The sequence below is a fragment of the Fusarium keratoplasticum genome, chromosome 10 (genome assembly GCF_025433545.1).
Source record: "Fusarium keratoplasticum isolate Fu6.1 chromosome 10, whole genome shotgun sequence".
NCBI lineage: Eukaryota > Fungi > Ascomycota > Sordariomycetes > Hypocreales > Nectriaceae > Fusarium > Fusarium keratoplasticum.
In genome coordinates this window covers 2,787,169-2,807,807 of record NC_070538.1, presented here as the reverse complement: position 1 = coordinate 2,807,807, position 20,639 = coordinate 2,787,169, and the positions used below count along the sequence as shown (strand labels likewise).

General features: G+C 50.1%; 7 protein-coding genes across 7 annotated transcripts; 3 read left to right on the top strand and 4 right to left on the bottom strand.

Moving 5' to 3' along the window:
• Positions 1 to 167: 167 nt before the first annotated feature.
• On the bottom strand, positions 168 to 1,890 carry NCS57_01276900 (uncharacterized protein; the record flags this gene model as incomplete). Its single annotated transcript, XM_053062434.1, has 4 exons — positions 168 to 543; positions 587 to 666; positions 710 to 1,668; positions 1,710 to 1,890. 4 exons carry the CDS (start codon positions 1,888 to 1,890, stop codon positions 168 to 170), a joined length of 1,596 nt encoding a protein of 531 aa, XP_052908962.1.
• Positions 1,891 to 2,978: 1,088 nt separating this feature from the next.
• NCS57_01276800 (uncharacterized protein) lies at positions 2,979 to 4,792 on the bottom strand (the record flags this gene model as incomplete). Its single annotated transcript, XM_053062433.1, has 3 exons — positions 2,979 to 3,001; positions 3,402 to 4,339; positions 4,383 to 4,792. The coding sequence occupies 3 exons, from the start codon at positions 4,790 to 4,792 to the stop codon at positions 2,979 to 2,981; spliced, it is 1,371 nt and encodes a 456-aa protein (XP_052908961.1).
• A 501-nt stretch (positions 4,793 to 5,293) lies between these two features.
• NCS57_01276700 (uncharacterized protein) lies at positions 5,294 to 6,722 on the bottom strand (the record flags this gene model as incomplete). The annotated part of the gene is made up of 2 exons (XM_053062432.1): positions 6,620 to 6,722; positions 5,294 to 6,576 (listed from the first exon to the last, which is right to left on the bottom strand). The coding sequence occupies exons 1-2, from the start codon at positions 6,702 to 6,704 to the stop codon at positions 5,294 to 5,296; spliced, it is 1,368 nt and encodes a 455-aa protein (XP_052908960.1). The 5' UTR covers positions 6,705 to 6,722.
• Positions 6,723 to 7,294: 572 nt separating this feature from the next.
• On the top strand, positions 7,295 to 8,986 carry NCS57_01276600 (uncharacterized protein; the record flags this gene model as incomplete). Its single annotated transcript, XM_053062431.1, has 2 exons — positions 7,295 to 7,424; positions 7,467 to 8,986. 2 exons carry the CDS (start codon positions 7,295 to 7,297, stop codon positions 8,984 to 8,986), a joined length of 1,650 nt encoding a protein of 549 aa, XP_052908959.1.
• Positions 8,987 to 9,171: 185 nt separating this feature from the next.
• Positions 9,172 to 13,987, bottom strand: NCS57_01276500 (uncharacterized protein; the record flags this gene model as incomplete). The annotated part of the gene is made up of 14 exons (XM_053062430.1): positions 9,172 to 9,763; positions 9,807 to 9,890; positions 9,933 to 10,548; positions 10,592 to 10,656; positions 10,704 to 10,754; positions 10,797 to 10,868; positions 10,911 to 11,025; positions 11,069 to 11,374; positions 11,421 to 11,583; positions 11,626 to 12,365; positions 12,408 to 12,641; positions 12,689 to 13,189; positions 13,234 to 13,753; positions 13,802 to 13,987. 14 exons carry the CDS (start codon positions 13,985 to 13,987, stop codon positions 9,172 to 9,174), a joined length of 4,245 nt encoding a protein of 1,414 aa, XP_052908958.1.
• A 1,047-nt stretch (positions 13,988 to 15,034) lies between these two features.
• NCS57_01276400 (uncharacterized protein) lies at positions 15,035 to 17,098 on the top strand (the record flags this gene model as incomplete). The annotated part of the gene is made up of 2 exons (XM_053062429.1): positions 15,035 to 15,180; positions 15,292 to 17,098. 2 exons carry the CDS (start codon positions 15,035 to 15,037, stop codon positions 17,096 to 17,098), a joined length of 1,953 nt encoding a protein of 650 aa, XP_052908957.1.
• Positions 17,099 to 19,658: 2,560 nt separating this feature from the next.
• NCS57_01276300 (LITAF domain-containing protein) lies at positions 19,659 to 20,536 on the top strand (the record flags this gene model as incomplete). The annotated part of the gene is made up of 3 exons (XM_053062428.1): positions 19,659 to 19,789; positions 19,834 to 20,277; positions 20,323 to 20,536. The coding sequence occupies 3 exons, from the start codon at positions 19,659 to 19,661 to the stop codon at positions 20,534 to 20,536; spliced, it is 789 nt and encodes a 262-aa protein (XP_052908956.1).
• Positions 20,537 to 20,639: the final 103 nt, after the last annotated feature.

The window sequence follows — 20,639 nt, the reverse complement described above, 5'->3', positions numbered from 1 at the left end:
GTCGCGTTGATGGATTGTCTTCGCCGCCTGTCTATCTTACTGCCGGTTTCCATGCTTTGTCCACTTACTCGCTGGCCGAGGCCGCTCTCTGAAAGGCACGCTCTGTTTCTGAACAAATATCTTAAATACTCTCAAAAATAGCATTCATGCATGGGATTAACCGCACCCTACTCCCTCTTGACAGCAACCTTGCGGTATCTGACAACCTCGGTACCATTCTCATCAAAACTCCGATCAGCAACAACCTTGTAGCCTCCAATACGAGGAAGAACCTTTGTCCAGAGACTCCAGTAAACACCTCCTAGGATCAAGACACCGACACCAACAACAGGGAAGACGTAGTACGGGTACCCATCCGCGTTGATATCTCCATCAGGTGGAATGAAGGGAACAAGGGCGAGGAAGATGTTGGCGAGAATGTAGATAACCGAGATGGGAAGGTAGGTGTGCCAGGGGGACGACCAGTTCTCCGACTTTTTGTAATGGAGGTAGATGAGACCAGCTGTGACGAAGCCGTTGATCCACGCGCCGGGATATGTGTACCTGAATTGTTAGAATTGATCTGAAGAGGGGCTTATACACATACAGATTGACGATAAAGTTGTAGGCAGGGCCTGCTGGAGGTGCGAGCAGGACTATGACCGTGACGATCCAGTGAAGGAAGAGCTACAAGGTCAGAGCACATTCAGGAAGATCAGCGATAACTTACAGATGCAGCTGGAGCAGTGAAAGGTTTGTTAGAAGCCCAGAAACGACTAAAAGGCAGCATTCCTTCCTTGGCCAACTCTTGGTTGACGCGAGCGTGCGCAAAAGACACGGCCAAGACGTTACCCAAGTTGCTCAAGGCAACGAAAGCAGGCAAGCTTCTCGCAGCAGCACTCTGTCCAAAGATGTTGCGGAAAAAGAGACCAGCCACGATAACTTCCGACTTGGCAAGATCAGACTTGGGAATGGCTGCAAAGTATGCGACGTTGGCCAAGACGTAAAGAATCGTGACACCGCCAATGGCAATAGGAGCGGCGATGGAGAGCGTCTTTCGGGGGTGCTTCAACTCGCTCACGACGTAGTTGGCGTTCTCCCAGCCCTTGTAGCTGTAGATGATGTTCAACAGGGCATTCGAGTAAGCGTATGCTCCTCCACCTCCGTATCCGTCTCCCTCTTCGATTCTAAAGGCGTGCTCAAAGTTGTGAGGGTTTGGCACACGGCGGTGGCCAGCAAGAGCTGCAAATCCAGCAAAGACGATGAACAGCAGGATCACAACCTTGAACACACCCAAGACGTTGAAGAGTCGAATTCCCCACTTCGGTAGGGTGCTGTGAAGGACGACAGCAAAAGTGATGCACGCAACAGCGATGCCACGAGCCTCCCAACCGTCAGGAGTCTCCCTGCCAGAGGCAAAGAGGATATATCGACCGAAAGCCAGGGCGTTTCCCGAAGAAAAGCCAAGAAGAATCATCTGGGAGGCCAAGACGCAGGTTGCCAGGTATCGAGGTCGACGGTAGACACGCTCGAGGTAATTCTTCTCACCGCCCGATCGAGGAATTGCGAGGCCAAATTCAAGGAACACGCTGAGACCGCAAAAGGTGAGGAATCCGCCGATCACCCAGAGCATGAGGGAAATCCCGACCGAGCCAGTTGCCGCAAAAATGCTTGAAGGCGTGGAAAAAACTATCTTGTTAGTCGCGTCTTGACATTGAAAGATTACTAACTTCCTGTTCCAATCATCTTGTTCAAGATCAAAAAGACGGCACCTGTTATGCCAATCTTGCGATCCTCAGAGTAAGAAAAGTTCTGGGCGTCAATGGTGCTCTCATTGTCGGTGTGTCGTTCCTCCTCACTCCCCCCTTTGATGCCATTGTAGGCCTGAGCCTCTTTGTTGTAGTCGGCCATGATGGTTGAGCTGATGATAGAAACTGGTGCTGCTGCAGGCAGCGATCGTATTTAATAGCTACAACAGCTACGCCATTACATATCTTATTGACGTGAACGTGAGACGACAAGCCACTAACATTCTCATCTTGGTAGGTGGTTACACGAGCAGGCATCCAACCGTTGATGTAACGTCTACTAGTCGATCAAAAGTCCTCCCGATCCTTACGTCCTTCCTATTTACATTCTCGATTTGATACATGTATACGACCAACGGCAATGTCGACATCGCACCCCTGCCTCACGGCATCGCCAAGACGCCGAAGATCACACCCCGATGACTACCCCAAGGGGAAGGTCCAAAACCCAGGGCTGACATTGGTGGCTTCACGAGTGGTCAGGCCGCGATCTGCCAGGCCACAAAATAAGCTCATAGGCTTTTATGCTAATTTTGACAGATCGGAGCCTGGCTTGACCGTGCCAGGGCGTATGGTCCCATAGGCAAGTGAATCGCGTCTTGCGAGACATGTGAGCTTACGTGGGGGTGCAAGCTTATTCTGACCAGTTCTGATGACAGACCGGGAGAGTTGTAGCGCTCGTCAAGGTCAACTGTCCATGTTCTTGGCTTCACACTCCAATATCAAGCACAAGATTATATACGGCCATATACACCTTATGCTACTTATTATCCCCATATCCTTTCTCGCGCAAATAGCCAATCAAGTCATCAAATCGAACAAACCTCAACCCTATTCCCCATGTGTCTTTTGTATGTGGCAACACATCGTCATCTACCTGTGCCCCCTGGGTCCACATGCTAACACCACGATGATCTTCCGAAATTTCCGTCATGTCGATGACCACCTTTGGTTGGAGTTGCTGGCCTATCGCGGTCACCCAGTCTTGGTAGGTGTCTTCATTTGACTTTGAGTCCGTTGAGATGACCCGAAAAGGGATAGTGTCTGCCTTCATATGTAGCTTGCTTGACCTAAATATGGCCTTCTGCGGGTACATGTTGGTAAAAGTCTATCCGTTATGTCAGTTGGGATAGTTCTAGCGTTAGTGGGTAAATCGACTTGCCTCTCGCACTATGCAATGGACCCTCTTCCCTAGGACATTTCGATCTCGCTCGCTATACCAATGTGAGAGGTCATGTCCGTCAAGTGATGCTATCCGTGACTCCGGTGCCCGGTTGATGCACATCTCCTGAAGAGCTGTCGAGATATTCGTATCCAGCCTCCTCCAACCTGGAGGGCCGAAGACATGAATGACCACGCTGCTCCTTTGTGAGTTAGAGAGACGATGCAGTTCCATCCGTATGATGCTCCATCTTTTGGCAAATTTGGCTGGTGATTCACCGAGTGTCAGCTGAAAGGACAAAATCGTACGGATAGTCCTAAGCCGTGAAGATATCATAGGTCGAAGGAGATATTTTTCAGCCGTAAGTTGTCTGGCCGGACACGTAACTACCATGTATCGCCAGGTCCCCCATTCATTTCCCCTTACATCTGCCATCACCGAAAACAACTCACCCCTATTTGCTAATGGGTTAAGGTAGCGGAAGTCGACGGCCAGGTTTCCGTCAACGAGTTTGACGTGGGCATTGCCCGACGAGTCAATCGTGGGCTCATTGAGGGCAGTCGTGCGTTTCTTGGACTTTTTATTCTCTGTGGTGCCTGCATCTGTGCTCTTGCTAGCCAGGAGCTTTGAATTTGGACTGAAATCTAGTGCTGGAGCCTCGTCGTTGGATAAGCGTGCGGGCTGCGGCTCTTTTGAAGTGCCCGGGTCATCATCAGCACTTTTGGGCATCGGGGCTTCGCTGGGCGTGAGGGTAACCCCGCGTCCTTGGGCCTTCTTTCCTCTAGCTCCTGTGTCCGAATCCTTGCTTGCTGATGCCTCCTTCAAAGCTGAGGCCCTCTGTTGTGCCGAGGTGGCTTCATTTTTGGATGGACCCTGACTTGCTGGAAATTCGGCATGATCGGCCTGTAGGTGAGGCCTTTTATTCAAGCGGCGTGAAAAATGTTTCACGGCTTTTCTGGATGCGGCCGACTGCTGGCTTGGGGGCTCTTGCGAGGACGTCAAATTACCGCTAGGGTTCGTATTTGCCGGGGGCTCAGAGGCCCTTTCAGCTTCAGAAACGTTTGGGGGTTGTGGCTCGTTTGAGGTAGCCAAGCTGTCATCAGATCTTTTTTGGTCCGCTGAGGCTTCAGAGACTTCTTCAATGTCGTAAAATGCTTGAATGCTGTCGTCATCGCTGCCAACGATAGTTGTGTCCAATGCCGTCTCCGTATATGTCGTCATCTCCTCCAAAAACCTCTGGAGGACATAGTCGTTTGGCGTAGTGACATCTTTGGGTAGCTGAGCCTGGAGACGAACAATCTCTTGCAAGATTTGTTCGGTATTTTCCCTGATACTCGTAGTGTCATAGCGAATCTCGGTAGTATCAGCTTTGATGTCTTTCGTTATCGCCCTAGGTGTGTTAGCCTGGTTCAATGACACTGCAAGTGACTGACAAGCTATGCATATCCAGTGCCAGCTCCAACGAAGACTTGTGAGCCTCTAGATTTGTTCTCAACTTCTCAACATCGCCTTGTCCGCCTATGGCCCACATCACCTGGGCTTTCAACCGCTTTTGTCCGTACTGAGCAATACAGGCCCCAATCTCGAGAATGACTGAGTTGCAATTTGAGACGATACTCAAAACGTGTTGTCCGATTACCGGGGGAAAGGGCTTTTCCTCGTTGGTAGCGTCATCTTCAATGAGCCTGAGAACCGACTGGAGAGACTGCAGCTCCCGCGATACCTTGTCTAGGTCTTTGCGAGCCTCTCGGCATGTTCGGACGAATCCATGGATTGACAGCGAAAGAGTGCCAATCGTCGATATCAGGCCGGCGCAACCAGCCGCGATAGATAGAGGATCCATCTGCCGTGATTGATGAGGGAAGATTGTTTGATGCGGAAGAAATCAGGCTGTGGCTTTCGATGTTCAGCTCAGCTGAGGGGCACAACTGGGACCTCATTGGTGGTGGCTTAGCATCACCTTGGCGAGGCGTTATCGCCAAAACGCCTCGCAGGGATTGAGGCTGTGATTCTGCCTTGGAGACAGACGTGTTTGGCTGTGCCAAAGCCCTGTTAAATGTAAATGGCCAACTTTTGAATGGAAATGATCAAATTAGAAAGGCACGTTAAATAGCCGTGGCCCTCCGTTAGCACACTTTGCATGATCAATTTGCTTTCAACGATGAGGCCTAAAGGTAGAGTAATGTACAAAGGCATTTTGCGGTAATCTATCACATATGAAATTGTAGCAAGAGTGTTTTTCAGCCCATACCATTCTATCTACAACATTTCCCACCATCTAACACCATCCCAGTCTATCAACCCATTTTCCGTGCCACTATGATAAAAAGTGTAAAGACACATCTCAGAAGCAAAAGATCTGGTCTGTCATCTTAGCCGAAGCTCCCGGCTTCTCAAAACCAAGGTTGACCAGCGACTTCTTGGCCGCGCTGACCATCCCTGGAGGACCACACAACATGGCCTTGGAGTCTGGTCCAGGTGCAGGAAACTTTTCAGCCATGAGCTCCTGCGTCACATACCCGGTACCATACTTCCAGTCAGCTGGGGCATTGTCGAGGAGGTAGTAGAGTTTAAAATTCTGGGGATACCGACGAGCGAATGATTCAAGCTCTTTTCGGAGAAGAATGTCCTCCTCTGATCTGTTGGCATATATCAAACTGACTTCCGTGAGATCTCGATCATCTTCGCAGATGGCACGGATGATCTGGAACATAGGAGTAATACCAGTTCCACCAGCCAACATGCCAATCTTTTTGCAGAGACCATGCTGATACCGCATGGCGCCCTTGGGTCCTCGAAATAGCACTTCATCTCCAATTTCAACGTTGGCCAAGTAACCCCCTGTTAGTTGTCCATCAGGATAGCACTTAATGACCAACTCCAAAGTACCGAGATCCGAGTTGTTGGAGATAGGTGTGTATGACCGGTTGACCGATTTGCCCCCGACATCTGCCTTGATTGAAAGATGCTGACCAATCGGGAGGCCAAGCACTGTTGTGGGTGTAGGCAAGGCAAAAACCAATCGGTAGACGTTGGGGGCAATGAGGTCCTTCTCGGTGAGTGGGAGAGCATGGTATGTCGAAGGATCAAGCCATCCTCGTTCGATGAGAGGATTAGGCCTGGAGACCTTGGGCATCTTTTTGTGAGGGGGATAACTCATGAAACCGCCCTCTTCAAAATGGAGAAACTTGGAAAGTCTCTTCACCGCGTAAGTGCCAGCAACGGTGAACAGAGCAGACGCCAAGACAAACCCTTCAAAGAAGCCCAAGCCTCGGTTTGGTTTTGACGAAAGCTTGAAAGCAGGAAGCGCATCCAAGAACCCAGGATTGAAGCGGTATGCTTGGTGCAGAGCAAGGGCACTTGAGACGGCGGCTGTGGCCACGACTGCAGAAGCTCGACCTCCTGACTTGGCCTTGGGAGCTGTCTTAGGCTGAAGGGTAACACGCTTGGGAGCATCTTTTCTCGGAGCTCCTTTGTACTTTCCAACGCGATACTCTGCCATAATCTCAAAAGCATCCTCAGAATGGCCGGCATTGTCAAAGTCTACTGTGGCATCTTTGCCAGCAGCCTCAATGAGAATGTCTGCACCGCCAGGATGATCGTGAATGTACTTGGTGACATCGTAGACTGAAATATTAGCTTCGTTCATTGAATATTCAAGTCCACTCACCTTGACCTTGGATTGTCATCCAGCAGTCATCAGACGTATTGTGAGCTGCCACCTCCTTGGCAGTGAATTCCGGTCCTGATGCCATGATTGTGGGTGATGTAGGGTTAACCAGTAGACGACACTGCGGCTGGTCAAGATAAAGGCCGTTATAAAACCTGAAATTGCGATGCTACCTCGTCGCAGTGGCCAATCCAAACTTGCCCATTCTAGTAATGCCGCGGCTCGGGTCTTCTCGGCCGATCCCGCCGGAGTGGGTCCCGGAGCTTCCGTGCGGGTCTCCGAACAATGAATTTCCACTGCCGGTTTCATCATATATCCATTTTTTGCCTCATAAAGACATCAATGCCGAGAGCGTGCATGATCGGCAGAGATAACAACATGCGAGAGAACGCGTTTCGCATCCTGACTAGCTGGACGCCGTCCCGGAGATCCTCATGACCCGCAAATTATCCCCTATTTCTAATCGCTCAACGTCCAATCCTGGACCTTGGAATGAGCATGAGCCATCATCTTAGCAAGGTTCCACCGCCATTGCGGCTTCAAATTTTCAAGCAAGGTTGGGGCGATGTTACGAGCCTCGGTTCATGCTAATCCACTTGTCGGCGACGATGTGACTTATATGATAAGTAAAGGGGTCTGCTGGTCTTACGTAGTGTAATTCTCATCAAACTCACAATGGCTACCAAACGATTTTACTTGTGCGGAGACTCCTCTACTGCCCAAGATATTGAGCTGCCTTCATCATTAGATGAGCAGTCTCTTCAGCATCTTGTAGCTTCTCACTTTGCTATTGTTGATCCAAATGGTGAGTGAGCTGCCTGTTGTATGAATCATCTAACAATAGCAGGCATTGGATTCGTCAACCAGTCTGAGTCTTTGACAACAGTCGCGGATGTCCTCGCAGCTGAGGATGTAGCCATTACCATCGATGGAAAGGCTGTTCGGGAAGTCCCCGGCCCAAAAGGTCTTCCATTCGTTGGAAACTACTTTGAGGTGTATCCAGACCATCTCGGCAATCATCAGCGATTATTCGAAAAGTATGGCCCTCTGTTCAAGACCACCAACATGGGCAGCACCATTTACCACACAAATGACCCTGCTCTGGCCAACATTGTCTTTGGAGAGACCGACTTTTTCTCCAAGCGAATCATTGAAGGCCATCCTCTCTTTCCCATTAAGAACACGGAAGCCGGAGTATTCCTTGGAGACACGAATACGCCAGAGTGGAAAGAGGTGCACAAGTTTTTACCGCCAGCTTTGGGTCCTAAGGCCGTGAGGCATTACGCGCCGACCATGCAAAAGACTGTCGAGGATGCATTCAAGGTGTTTGATGAACTCGACGAGCACGATGAGGCTTGGAACGTGTATCCATACATGCTCAAGCTTGGATCTCAAGCCGTCGGAAAGCTTGTGCTTGGTATGGACTTCAAGCACTTTACAGCTGTCGATGCTCGTCCACATGAGATGGTTTTGAGAATCGCTCAATCTCTTGAGTTGAACAAAAAGATCACTTCAATGGGAAGCTGGTACCGAAACATGCCGTTCGGCGATCCCCAACGTCTTCGCGAAGCACGAGCACGCATGGAGACGATGATGGAAGAATCCGTGGCGAATGCCTCAAAGGGCGTTGGAGATCTTGACTTGCAAGACGCTGCTCTTCAAGCAGAGAACATGGTCGATTATGTTCTCCGTGCAAGCGACAGCAAGGGCAACAAGCTACCACGGAATCGCATCATGGAGCCTCTTGTCGTTGCTACAGGTGCCGGCTTCACCACAACAAGCTCCCTTTTGTCTTGGCTTATCTACGGTCTTGTCGTGTATCCCGGCATGCAAGAACGTCTCCTTCAAGAACTTGTGGACAATGGCTTTGATGAAGACACACAAATCACTGCTGATGTAACCAACAAACTCAGCTTCCTTGACAAGTATATCAAGGAGACCCAGAGACGGCATAACCCCTCCTATCAACCAGCACGCACAGCAGCAGTCGACTTGATTCTACCCGGCGGCTACAGAATCCCCAAAGACGCCATCGTTATTCCCGCCCTCCACCACATCCACAACAACACCAAGATCTGGGACAACCCTGCACTTTTCGACCCTGACCGCTGGGACACTGAACGCGTCAAGAACCGGCCAAACGCTTCATACATCCCTTTCGCCACCGGTCCCCGCATGTGTGTTGGTTTTAACTTTGCTCTACAAGAAGTCAAGGTGTTTCTGCCAAAGCTTGTGTTTCGATACAAGTTTAGCCTGGCTCAGGATGGTCCGGTCGAGTATGACCCCATGTTTCAGCTTATTCGGCCAAACAACTTGTATGTTCGGGCTGAAAGGAGAGTGAAGTGGCCAGCAAAGAGCGACAGTTAGTGATATACTGCGCTTGGCGTTCACAGATACGACTTGATCGAGATAGACTCATGCAAGAGTAGGGTTTGTTATAGAAGGAGTCTGGGTAGACTGGGTGATAGAAATGAAATATTTGCCGTTTAGACACTTGTAGAGTAGAGAAATTACATTACTGAGAAGAGTTGAATCCTAACCCGTGATACCAATCACTGCCCCTGCTGCTTTAATGTCTTGAGAGCAGAATCCTCTTTCAACAACTCTTGAGGATCACCGACTTCTAATATCTTGCCCTCACCCATGACCACCACAACGTCAAAGTCAGTGACGTGATCAAGGCGATGAGCGACCTCGACAACTGTCCGACCATCCATGGCCTCTTTGAGGATCTTCCTGATGTCATCATTCGTCGCGTTATCAACACTGCTTGTTGGCTCGTCGAGAAGAAGAACCTTTGATCGTGAAAGTAAGGCACGCGCCAAACAAAACAGTTGACGCTGACCAACAGAAAATCCTAACTCACTCAGCTCAGCATCAAGTCCTCCACGAGATTCAATAGCTTCCCAGAGTGTAGTCTTTTGTAGTGCTTGGATGAGAATCTCATCGGCTTGGACAAGCTCCTCTGGATCCAGGTTATGTCTCACAGTGCCAGAAAGGCTGACGGGATCTTGTGGAACCGTTGTCATGTGTGAACGAATATGCTGTCGGGGGATTGTCGCAAGGTCTTTTCCATCGACGCGTATAGATCCTGAAGGCAGTTCGAGAAGTCGGAGGATGGAAAGCACAAGAGACGATTTTCCACTGGATGGTCAGCCTGGAAATATAGAGCTGACTGAATTCTTACCTTCCTGATCGTCCACAAATGCAGACTTTTTGTCCAGGCTTGATGACAAGCGACACGCCGTTGAGCACAGGTTGAGAGTTATCACTAAGAATATTAGAAACGCCATGAACCGAAACACACACTTACCTATAAGCCGCTGTAATGTTGTCGATTTCGATCCCACCCTCCGTAGGCCAATCCGTAGGAGCCTCCTTTTCTGCCGGTTTGTTTTCATCAGGAGTACTACTAATAAACGACTTGAGTCTTGCAATCGCACCCAAAGATGTTTCCAGTTGTGTCCATTGATCAATAACAGTCGTCAAGGTTTGATTGAAACCAAGAATATTGACCATGGCCAGACCAATAGCTCCCTGAGTTGTGGCCCCTTGAATACGAAGAGCAAGCGAGACAAGCACCACCGCCATGCCGGCGACGAACAAGTCTAGAACAAGTTCAAGCCAGCGTTGGATGCAAAACATCATGTAAAATGGGCTTTGAGAATCGCTGAGAAGTTGGTAGCCCTCGTCCAAGAAAGCTCTAGACCATCCAAATGAACGGAGAGTGGACAATCCGGCAATCATCTCAGTAAAGTGTGTGTAGAGCGGTGTCTTTGCCTCGAGATCTAGAAGACGCATTTGACGGGAAGTACGGAGGTAGTACTTTTGAATGAGGTAAAGGGCAAGGAAGGATAGTGGGAGAAATGCTCCAAAGTAAGTGGCACCAGATGCAACGACTCCGGTCTGGACAATCCCTCGCAGGGTCACTATTCATGTTAGATATGTATAACAGCTTTGAGGTCTACTTACAGTCCAGAGTCAAGTAGAACGCCAATGGCAGAGTTCCGTCGATCAATGTCATATCCTGGCTAAATCTGCATCGGCTTAGTCAAGGCTCGTTTCAAGGACGGATTTAACGTACCGGTTCAAGATGCTTCCACTTTCCGTGGTGGTGAAGAAGTACAATGGAGCCCTGGATGGTTAGACAGATTCATATCGGCATGAGCGTACTCACCGAGTGACCGACGTCAACAGCTGCTCATGCAGACGGTTGGATGACTTGGGAACGGCCATGATGAGAAAGTAGCTACAAATGTTAGTTATATCACAAATGCAGATGACAACTTACCCAAGATTGAAGGTTCCTAGAAGCATGGAAGCCAGAGTAAAACCGACATAGCCACCAGCGTACCGGGCGTCCTTTGATCCGTCGGCCCTTTCAGTCCACAATCGTAGCCAGATTTCTAATATGTCAGTATTATACAAGACAACCAAAGAGCTACTCACGAGGCATGACCTCCAGAACGGTGCTGACCACAGCCAAAGGGAACACGATGGTGATGATCTTCCAGCCCATAGAGCGGAGGTAAATCTTATAGCAGGCTGTGTCTCCGGTTTGACGGGCCAGGTCAACCTCCTTCTTGGCTGAGGGTTTGTCACTGGGTCGAGGGGGCTTTTTGTCTCCCTGGTTCTGCTCATCGTCATCCAGAACTACCTTGGCTAGAGTTTCAAGTTTGTCGTAAGGCTCCTGGTTACGAGTGATGGATCCATCCTCAAGCATGGTAATGTAATCGGCAGAAGGCAGAAAATGAACTACCCAGGATGTTAGAAATGTTATTAAACAACTCTACAGCATTACCTTTGCTTGTTGTCAAAATCACAGTTGTCTTGTTTCTCCGCAAAAGACCGTTTGCCCCAAGCAGACGTTGAAAGACTTTCTCAGAGGTAGAGTTGTCGAGGCTGCTAAAGACGTCGTCCAGGACAATAAGCCGCTTTTGTGAGTATACAGCTCGAGCGAGGGCCTTTGAGGGTTAGAAGGCTCGAAAAGGGAGAGATGAACTTACCACTCGCTGTTTTTGACCCCCACTAAGCGCTATTCCCCCTGAGCCAACGATGGTTTCATAACCTTCAGGCAGTTGATGCATGTCTTCGTCCAAGGCACATGAGCGAAGAACAGTATCAAACCATTTCTCATCAAAAGGCGACTGTCCGATGATGTTGTTCTCGATTGTGATGTTTCGTAGCCATGGAATCTGATCGCAGTAACCCACAGAGTTTTCTGCCCTGACGTGCCCCGTGGTCGGAACGAGCTCACCCACGATTGCTTTGAGCAACGATGACTTGCCACATCCTACTCGACCGACAATCATGTTAAGTGTCCCTTGCAACACGTTCAGGTTGATATGCTTGAGAAGGGTCACCTCATCGTGGGTTTGGAATGTCGCCTCTTGAATGGACACGACCTGGGGCTCCTGGGGAGCGGGGATCTGATCCTCCTTCTGTGAGGAATTCAGGATCTTCTCAGCAGTTGAATGACGCCCTTCGACCGAAGACGAGGGTTCCAGGCTTGAACGACCATCTTTTTGCTCTTCGAGCTGCAAGAATGCCTGTATCCGTCCGCAGCCTCCAAAGACGCCAGCGATCTGCATCAGAGATACGAGGATTGCGACAAGGGGCTGCGTTACAAGTGAAATGAGAGACAGAGAAGTAAAAGCCTCTGCAACGCTGAGACCCTCGTCGGCCTTGGTCCAGTAAATGGCAGAAAGAATGACCACGACGGGCGTGATTTGGGCAGAAATGGCGGCTAGATCTGTTAGAAGAGCTCACTCAGAAAGAGAAAACTTACCAAGAGTAACAAAATGTACAAGAAGCCATCGAACTCTGGCCGAAACCTTGAGCTCGTGAACTCTAAGGCTCTGGACCAGTCCATGGAAGAAGTCGGTGAGACCCATCATCTTGATTCCTTTCATGTGGCTGAGCATGCTTGACGTTTCTCCAACACGCTTCTGGACGGCAGCGTTCCATTTCACAGTGGCCGGGTCCATGGCTGGCGAGATGATTCCGCTCAGAATTGTAGTGACTGGGCTGTTAGTTCTTGTCGTTGGACATATAGATTCAAGTACTTACTAACTGTTGGGACCAACACCAATAAGCTAGGCGATCCAACTTGGCGATGCAAAAGATAAATCCCAATCGGCAGCTCAATAAGATTCGCCCACATGTCATGGATCGAAGCTCCCGCAGCAACGATAACATCGACATCTGTCGTCATGAGAGTGACGGGTGCAGAATCTTTGATAGACGTTGTCCTCAACTTCAAAGTCTTTTGAAAGATCAAAGACACAAGTCCACCCCTATACATGATGACCAGTTGGTTCGACATGTACTTATGCCAAGCACCAGAAATGGCAAGCCCGAGGTAGACAAGGACTGTGGCCCCTATCAATCCGCCTGCAATCTGTACAGACATCTCTTCCATGCTGACAAAGATGACAATGGCCTGGATCAGAAAGGGTTGGGCAAAGTTGAAGCCGCTGTGAAGGAGTCGAGGTGGGATGCCGGCAAAGAACTGCCACTTATAGGCCATAAAAGTGCATTTGAGTAGGCAGAACGGGCTCGTCTTGGGATCTTGAAGCAGTTAGCAAAGGTACCAGCCAGGATAGATAACCCACCTTTCTTCCATCTTTCCTCAATGCGTTCCGATAGATCATGGGTGTTGAACTTTTCATTAAGTACACCCAAGCTACCCAGGTCGATCAGGCCACGAAACCCCTCGACAAACAGGTGATTGAGCCACCAAAAGAAACTTCGGTTAACCACTCCGACCGACGTCTCCCTGACAGGCCCCTTTTCACCAGTGTTCAAGCGTTTAGGGGTCTCTTCCAGGACAAGGAGAACTGTCTTGAGGACGAGGGACACAGTAAAGATTGAGGCAAGAGCTTGCATCCCTGAACGTATCCATAGTGTTCTTGTAAGGGCGAGGTCGAGGATGATTGTGAGGATCAGGTAGAGACTGATCAACGCAGATGGCTTGGCAGAGTTTCGGTGTTCCATATACGACAGGGCCGCAAGAGCGAGCGATTCGACAAGTCCAAGGACGGATTCCGCTATAGATGTTTTAATCGATCGAGAGTCGATGCTCCACAGCGCTACAAGAGCTGCTTGGAGGCAGGCATAGCTTCCGATAGCGGCCTACCATGCCAGTGTTAGAGGCATAACCCAGGACAAGGAGCCGCTTACCAGTTTGGACCACAGAAGAATCCCAGGTTTTGTAACTCTTTCATATTTCCAGAGAATCGAAACTCGCAAAGGCACGAGAAGTATAAAAACGCAAGTAGGCAACAAAGATAATATGCTCTGCTCAAATAGGATAGTAAAGTCAAACAGGCCAGAGTGATGAGGCCCAAAGTTGGTATCTTCAGCCATATTGACAAAGATATTGTCTACCAACAAACATACAGAGACTAGAAAGAAGAATCAAGATCAAAAGACAAAACAGCAGCTGGCTTCATCTTGAATGTCCGGCCGGGTTTCCCTTGATGATTCCCGCCTGAGGCAATCCAGCGCTCCATAGCACCGAAAGGGGTTTAGACCGACTCAAAAAGCGGGGCGTATACGGAATACGTCTACGCGATACGGAATGTCACGCTTGATCAACCTCAAACGATGACTCGGCTAAAGGCGATCTGGTGGGAAATGGCTGTTGCCAAGAGGTAGATACTGCCGGAGGTTAAACACGGTTTGTCCAAGGTCTTTGGTGCGAGCCCCTGACATCATAGGTGAGGACGGGGTTCACCAAATGCCAAGACAAGGATGTAAGATAAGATGCAAGAGCTTTATCACGCAGAGCACAACTCTCTCATAATTATCCTGTTTGCATATAAATACCTACAAGGCAAATGAGATCCCAAGGGAGAGGTGTATACGCCAATTGCTGAATATCGAGTAAAGGGGGATTCTTTACTTATGTCGCAGGCGGCGGTATCCCTATAGGTTAGAGAGCATCTTCCAAGGTCAACTTGTTGTGGAACAGTCGTATTAATGATTTTCACCAACACTTCCATCGTCAATAAACGCGGTTCAGCAAGGCACTCTTACTGCCGTGTCAGTCGAAGAATTGGAGCCCCTTGAAGCTGTCTCCATGGGCCGGGCAATCACCATCATTCTGTGCATTACATGCATGACTGGCATCAGCAACCTCCTAGCTGGGCTCCTAATGGTGTGTATTCCCCGTAATCGCCCCTGGCTTCAGCTCTGGCCGGCATCTGCCTTTGCGTTGGCCTGTGGCTGCACACTGCTCCCTTGCGGCGCTGCTGCTGATGTGCTGTCCATAAGTCACGCAACCCTGGCTCATGCATTGCTTTTACACTGCCACATTCTGACCATCCCGTAAAGCCTACTTAACTACCCCGCCTCCTCCTTTAAATCCCATTTCACTCCGTTTATCCATGTTTCTTGTATTGAGGTCCAGCCATGTCCTACCAACCGCTCGACGAAACAAACGAAGAGATTCGCCTGCTGTCGATATCACCCGAACGACCAGGCGAGGATAAACTGGAGTGTTCATTAACTATCGTTTCCTTGAAAGACCTCAAACCTGAGCATGGGTCTTTTCCCAGGCGAGTGACAACAGTTGGGAGAGAAGAACGGCTTGCCACGTGGTGAAATTCCACAAGACCAAACCCTGCTTTAACCTGTCAACCGCCCCCTCCCATTCCACCTGCGGAAAGCTATCGATTTGAATGGGGAGACTTTGCCACGCTCTCGTACACATGGGGCGACCCTGAGATTACCGAAGCCATTCTCCTAGACGGCATCCATGCATCCGTCACCACGAACCTCGCTGCCGCACTGCGCACCTTTCGAAAGCTGAATTACTTTAGCGGCCGCTTCAACCTCTGGGTCGACTCATTATGCATCAATCAGCAGGATTTGGACGAGCGGAGCTCCCAGGTCGCCATGATGCGGGATATATACACCAGGTCATGGACTACCATGACTTTTCTCGGTGCAGCGGCCGACAACAGCGACAAAGCTCTGGGCTTGCTCAAGACTTTGGCTGCGCACGAAGTGAACAAGACGACCGGCCAGCTGAGAGATATTCTACAGGATCATCCATGGCATCTTGGGGGCCAAGGAGAGTGGTTAGCGCTACAAGCCTTCCTCCAACGCCGTTACTGGTCTCGGTTGTGGATTGTCCAGGAGTCCGCACTAGCTCCCTCGAACATGCTCATGTTTGCCGGCGAGGACTCTATCACTTGGCAAGAGGTGCAAGACGGCTTGACCTCAATCCACACCTGTCTTTGGTATGTGAAGGATCTTTGTCTGGAGCACGACCGCAGGATGTTTCAAGAGGCCCAAGGCATAAGCGGCCAAGTGTCCGGTCGTTGGGATACCCAGAACCTGCATCATATTGACAAGGGCCCGGCCCGGCTAGCAAGAAAAGAGCGAAGAGGGGAGCCTTTGACATACAAAGATTTGTTGGAAGTGGCATGTGCCACGGCCTGCGCGGATCCCTTGGATAAGGTCTATGGCCTTCTGGCCTTTATGCATCCAACCATTGCGGACCAAGTAGTGGTCGACTATAGATTGCAGCCATCTCAACTCTTCTTTCAACTGGGACAGTTATTCATCATTCACGACGACAGCCTTGAGATTTTGCGCGACGGAAATCCCTGGAACCAGACAAAGACCCCATCTTGGGCTCCAGATTGGAGGTGGGAGCATCACAGCCGCGATAAACTGTTTCCTACCCTTCCGTATCAAGCTGATGGTGGACTACCAGCCCAGTATTCGTTTTCAGCAGATGGACGTCTTTTAACCGTCCGCGGTGTCATAGTCGACACGGTCGAAGGTATGGGTCTCCAGTCCACGATGGAATCGGAAAACGACAATTCAGTCAAGCGACTACAGCAAATCAACAAGTTCCAAACGGCATACCCAAGTCTGGATTCCGCTCGAGCTGCACTGTATGAAACCCTCATTGGCGCTCGCCTCGGGGTCATGGGAGACCGCCGCGTCCAGGAAGATAGAGGAATGCAACTTTTCAACCTCCCGGCATCCCCTGGAATAGCAATTCATGACTTTAAACAAAGGGGATGGACAGAGTTTTCAATCCAAGGGCAACGATATGAACAATGGCATGATTGGAGACTCAGAAACGATGGGATGGATCTCGGGGACCTCGGTCGTGTAGGTGACCTTTTCACGGATCGAGTGCCAGCCGACGCAAGTGAAGACTGGCTATGGGCTGACTTTGTGAGATTTCGTCACATGGCTAGTGGAAGGAAGTTTGTCACAACAAAGGGTGGTAGATTTGGCTGGGTACCAGCAGATATCGAGAGTGGCAGGGATATGGGTGTGCAGCGCGGAGATCTTTTCTGTATCGTCTTTGGATGTAGCGTTCCCTTGGTTATCAGATATGGTGGCCAGAACTATCAAGTCCTAGGTGAAGGCTATCTTCAGGGCTATATGGATGGCGATATATTAAGAGAACTGGAGGGAGGTAGAGCTAGTCAGGAGTTAATCTTTTATTGATACAAATCTAAAGTTTGTTATATATCACGCCTACAGAGGGAGACCCAAGCCCAAACAACACCTACCTTTAAGGAACAGTCGAACTACGCCATGCTAGTTCTTCTAAGCCATTTCGCCGCTGACTTGCCTCAAATCTGGTTCCGTCACCCAGTCGCTACCTATTTCGGTATCGAGCATAGGACACCGTTCCCGCCACTCTAGAAGATTGCGCTTCAAATCTACCTCTTCCTCGTTATATAAGATACCTGGCACTATTCTATTGGGGTCATCGCGCACTGCATTACGGACCGTTATACAGGAATATTCATAAACAACATCTTATCTACTCTGCCTCTTTTGGCCTAGCAGCGGAATACGTGTCCCCAATCCGAAGGAAAAAGCAGCAATAGGTTATATGAGATGTCTCTGTAAGAACTCACGAGCAGTGAGGCGCCTCGTCCCTGGCTCCTTTGGGAAAACTTAGCAGGAAGCATGGCTTTGAGATTGAAGGGGGTCGGGAGACTTGAAATTGCAGATAGTAAATGGATCAGTTGCTGTGTAGAGAGCCAGCCTAATCTCAAGCGTACTCGCCCCAAACTCACGGGACTACTCCGGAGGTGAAGTGCCATCCTCTCGGAGTCACAGCATCCGGATGGCATGGCCAACTGAGAAGATCGGGTAGCGAACCGACCCCAGGATCTTGACCCTAGAACCCCACAGAGTAGATCTGGTTCGACACGGAAGCCAGTATTCCGAGGACTCGAATACGAGCCTCACATCTCCAGCCATGATTGTCAATAGGTGCCGATGTTAGGATCATTCCCAACTGTCTCCTAGAAACGACCGTCCCTACAATGGCAGCCGCATTGTGAAGACATCAGTATTTAATTATCACCCTTCAAGCCCGCCTTATCTTAGCCGCCATCAGAGCTACGTCTGCAATCGATGCGATCTCCCCCTTTGAGCCGCCAAGGAAGTCACCCAGGGGTTTCGATTCCGCCTTGTGTTGCAAATAGATAACTCACTTTCACACTATTGAGTCTTGCTAGACTCCTATAGAATCTGCTCTCGCGATGTGGCACCACCCTGGATAAGAGTTAGCATAAAGATCCCATCAAGTCTACACTCCAAACCTTCTCATGTCCTTCAGTGTTCCCCTGTCGAGCACTAATACTACACCAAACCAAGATTCCAAACCTGCATCAGGGAAGCACCTCACAAAGGCATTAACTGTGTTCGTTTGATTTGAAAGACTCGTTTTGTTGCGGCAAGCCTTGTGGTGAGGACAAGCCTCGCAGGAGGTGACAAGGCTTGTGCAGCCGGCTAGGCTTGTGAACTTGGCTGGACTTGCGGGCTCAGCTAGGCTTGCAGCACAAATGAGTCGATGACCACCACAGATAAATTCTTGGAAATAAATCGGCTAATCAGTCAAGTAATCTGGCTTTTAATCGTCGAAAAGTTTTTGTCAATATCTCTATGGCAAGCTATGAAATAATTGAAGCCGACGAAATCGTCATGAACGGTGGTCAGGTGACCTGGCCGACTCACAAAGGCTCCGAACCAAGGCTTGGACGACACCACCGGACAAAATAAAAAGTCCCGTTAAATCCTAGACACCAGGGCAGAAGCCTTTTATAGGCTTTGAGGTTTGGCAATGGATGACGCAGGGTGCGCAGGATCTGTTGCGTGGGAAACACTAGAGGTTCCCTCAGAGAGCTCATCACTGCGTGTGGGTTTGCATCCACTCCTGGTCACGGATTGAGAGATGGGACATGATGGAATCTGGTTCAAATATTGACTCTTATTATTTCCGTGGGAATAGCCTCGGTATTAATCGGTCATGGGCTGCTCTGAACAAGACATCGCCACTCGCACTGCCCGCGTTGAGTGGCGGTCCTCTCCTTACCCTGCAAGTCAAATTGATCGGCTCCGATCTGCAGAAGAGAAGTTTACGGTGCACATCCGTACTCCGTACGGAGTGATTGCTTGAGCTACAGCCTCACTCACAATCCCGAGCCCATGCAGTTGGTCCAAAGGCAGCGCAAGGCTCATAGGGCTGAGCTGCCAACATAACAAGCTTTCAACCTTCTCACATCAGACGAAAGCTGCATACACCTACGGATACGGACTTGAACAGATACGGAGTTACAACTCCAAGTACCGACCAGGGCTCCCTGTCTGGGGTAAGCACTAACCCCCAAACAGGCCACGGCTGTTCATTAAAGGGTCCTTGGACTTGGACGGTCTGGCGAGCGTGCCAACCAGAAGCCGCCCGCAGCGCCACAGGCCCCAAGCTCCCGGCCCCCAAATAGCATCATGTGCAGGCTGATCTTCCTTCTGTGGCTGGCTGAAACCAAGGCGCCCGGTACTGGGCAATTCACTGTGAAATTGTCATAAACAAGCAGGGCAAGTTGTGCCAAGGTCGTGTCAAGCTTTTTTCAGTCTAGGCAGTTGCTGTCTGCTCCATCTTTGCGCTTTCAATTGTCAGTGGTGGCTGTGTTGGACCAAACACCAAGCTATCACCATCTCGAAGCCATACACTCAGCCCTTTAGTTGTTCATTCCGCATCCATTGACACACCATGACGACTCCCGTGTCGCCAGAGCCCATCACCTCAAGTCCTGCGCCGGCCCCAGGCACCGTGTCTCCCCCTTCGTACACGCCCAAGCCGGCTGACGTCGCCCCCAATACCGACGAAAAGATCGCGATACCGTACGTTGTCCAGGCTCGTCTCCCTTCATACCTAACACAGACAGGGCGCAAAAAATTGACGACGATAACCTCCCCGAAGTCGTCGTCGCCGAACCCGACCATTCTCAAGATCCTCAGCCCGTCCACACGCATACCCCCGATCCTCCAAAGAGCGAATACCCCGTCCCTCCCTCGACAGTCTCACCCGCGCCCGGAAGCATCATGAACCTCCACGGTGATGGAACGCAGTCGCCGCCGATCCTGCAACACCCTGCGCTTGCTGGGCAGATGGTGCCCGGTCAGATGGCTCCTGGACAGATGGGATACGCAGGTCACGAGTCCATGGTGGTGCCAATGTCAGCGCCCACTCCAGCTCCCGTTTATCCTCCAGGCGCGCAAACGGTTACGCCTTTGAACCTTTTGACCGATCAATCTGATAGCGTCGATTGTCCATTCTGTCAGCGACGAACCGAGACCAAGGTCAAGAAGGAAGCATCAGGCATGACACAGTGAGTACCATCAACTTCAATAACAACACCATCTAACCATCACAGTGGTATCGCGGCCGCCCTCTTCTTCACGACCCTCTTCGGCGTCATCTTCCCATACACATGCCACTGCGCACCCCATATCAGCCACTACTGCAAGAACTGCGGCCGCAAGGTGGCGTACAAGCAACGAGGTGGACAGATGGAGCCTCAGGGCACGCCCGAGCATCTTCGCGAGGTGTCCAAATACCCAGCCGCCGAGCCCAAGACGAAGAAGTAGACGAAAGTGTAGATGGAGTATGGGCGTTTAAAGCGAGTTTTGATATAATACATTTGCTAGTAAATACATTCTACTAGGTTGATACTTGGATATTACAATGGGA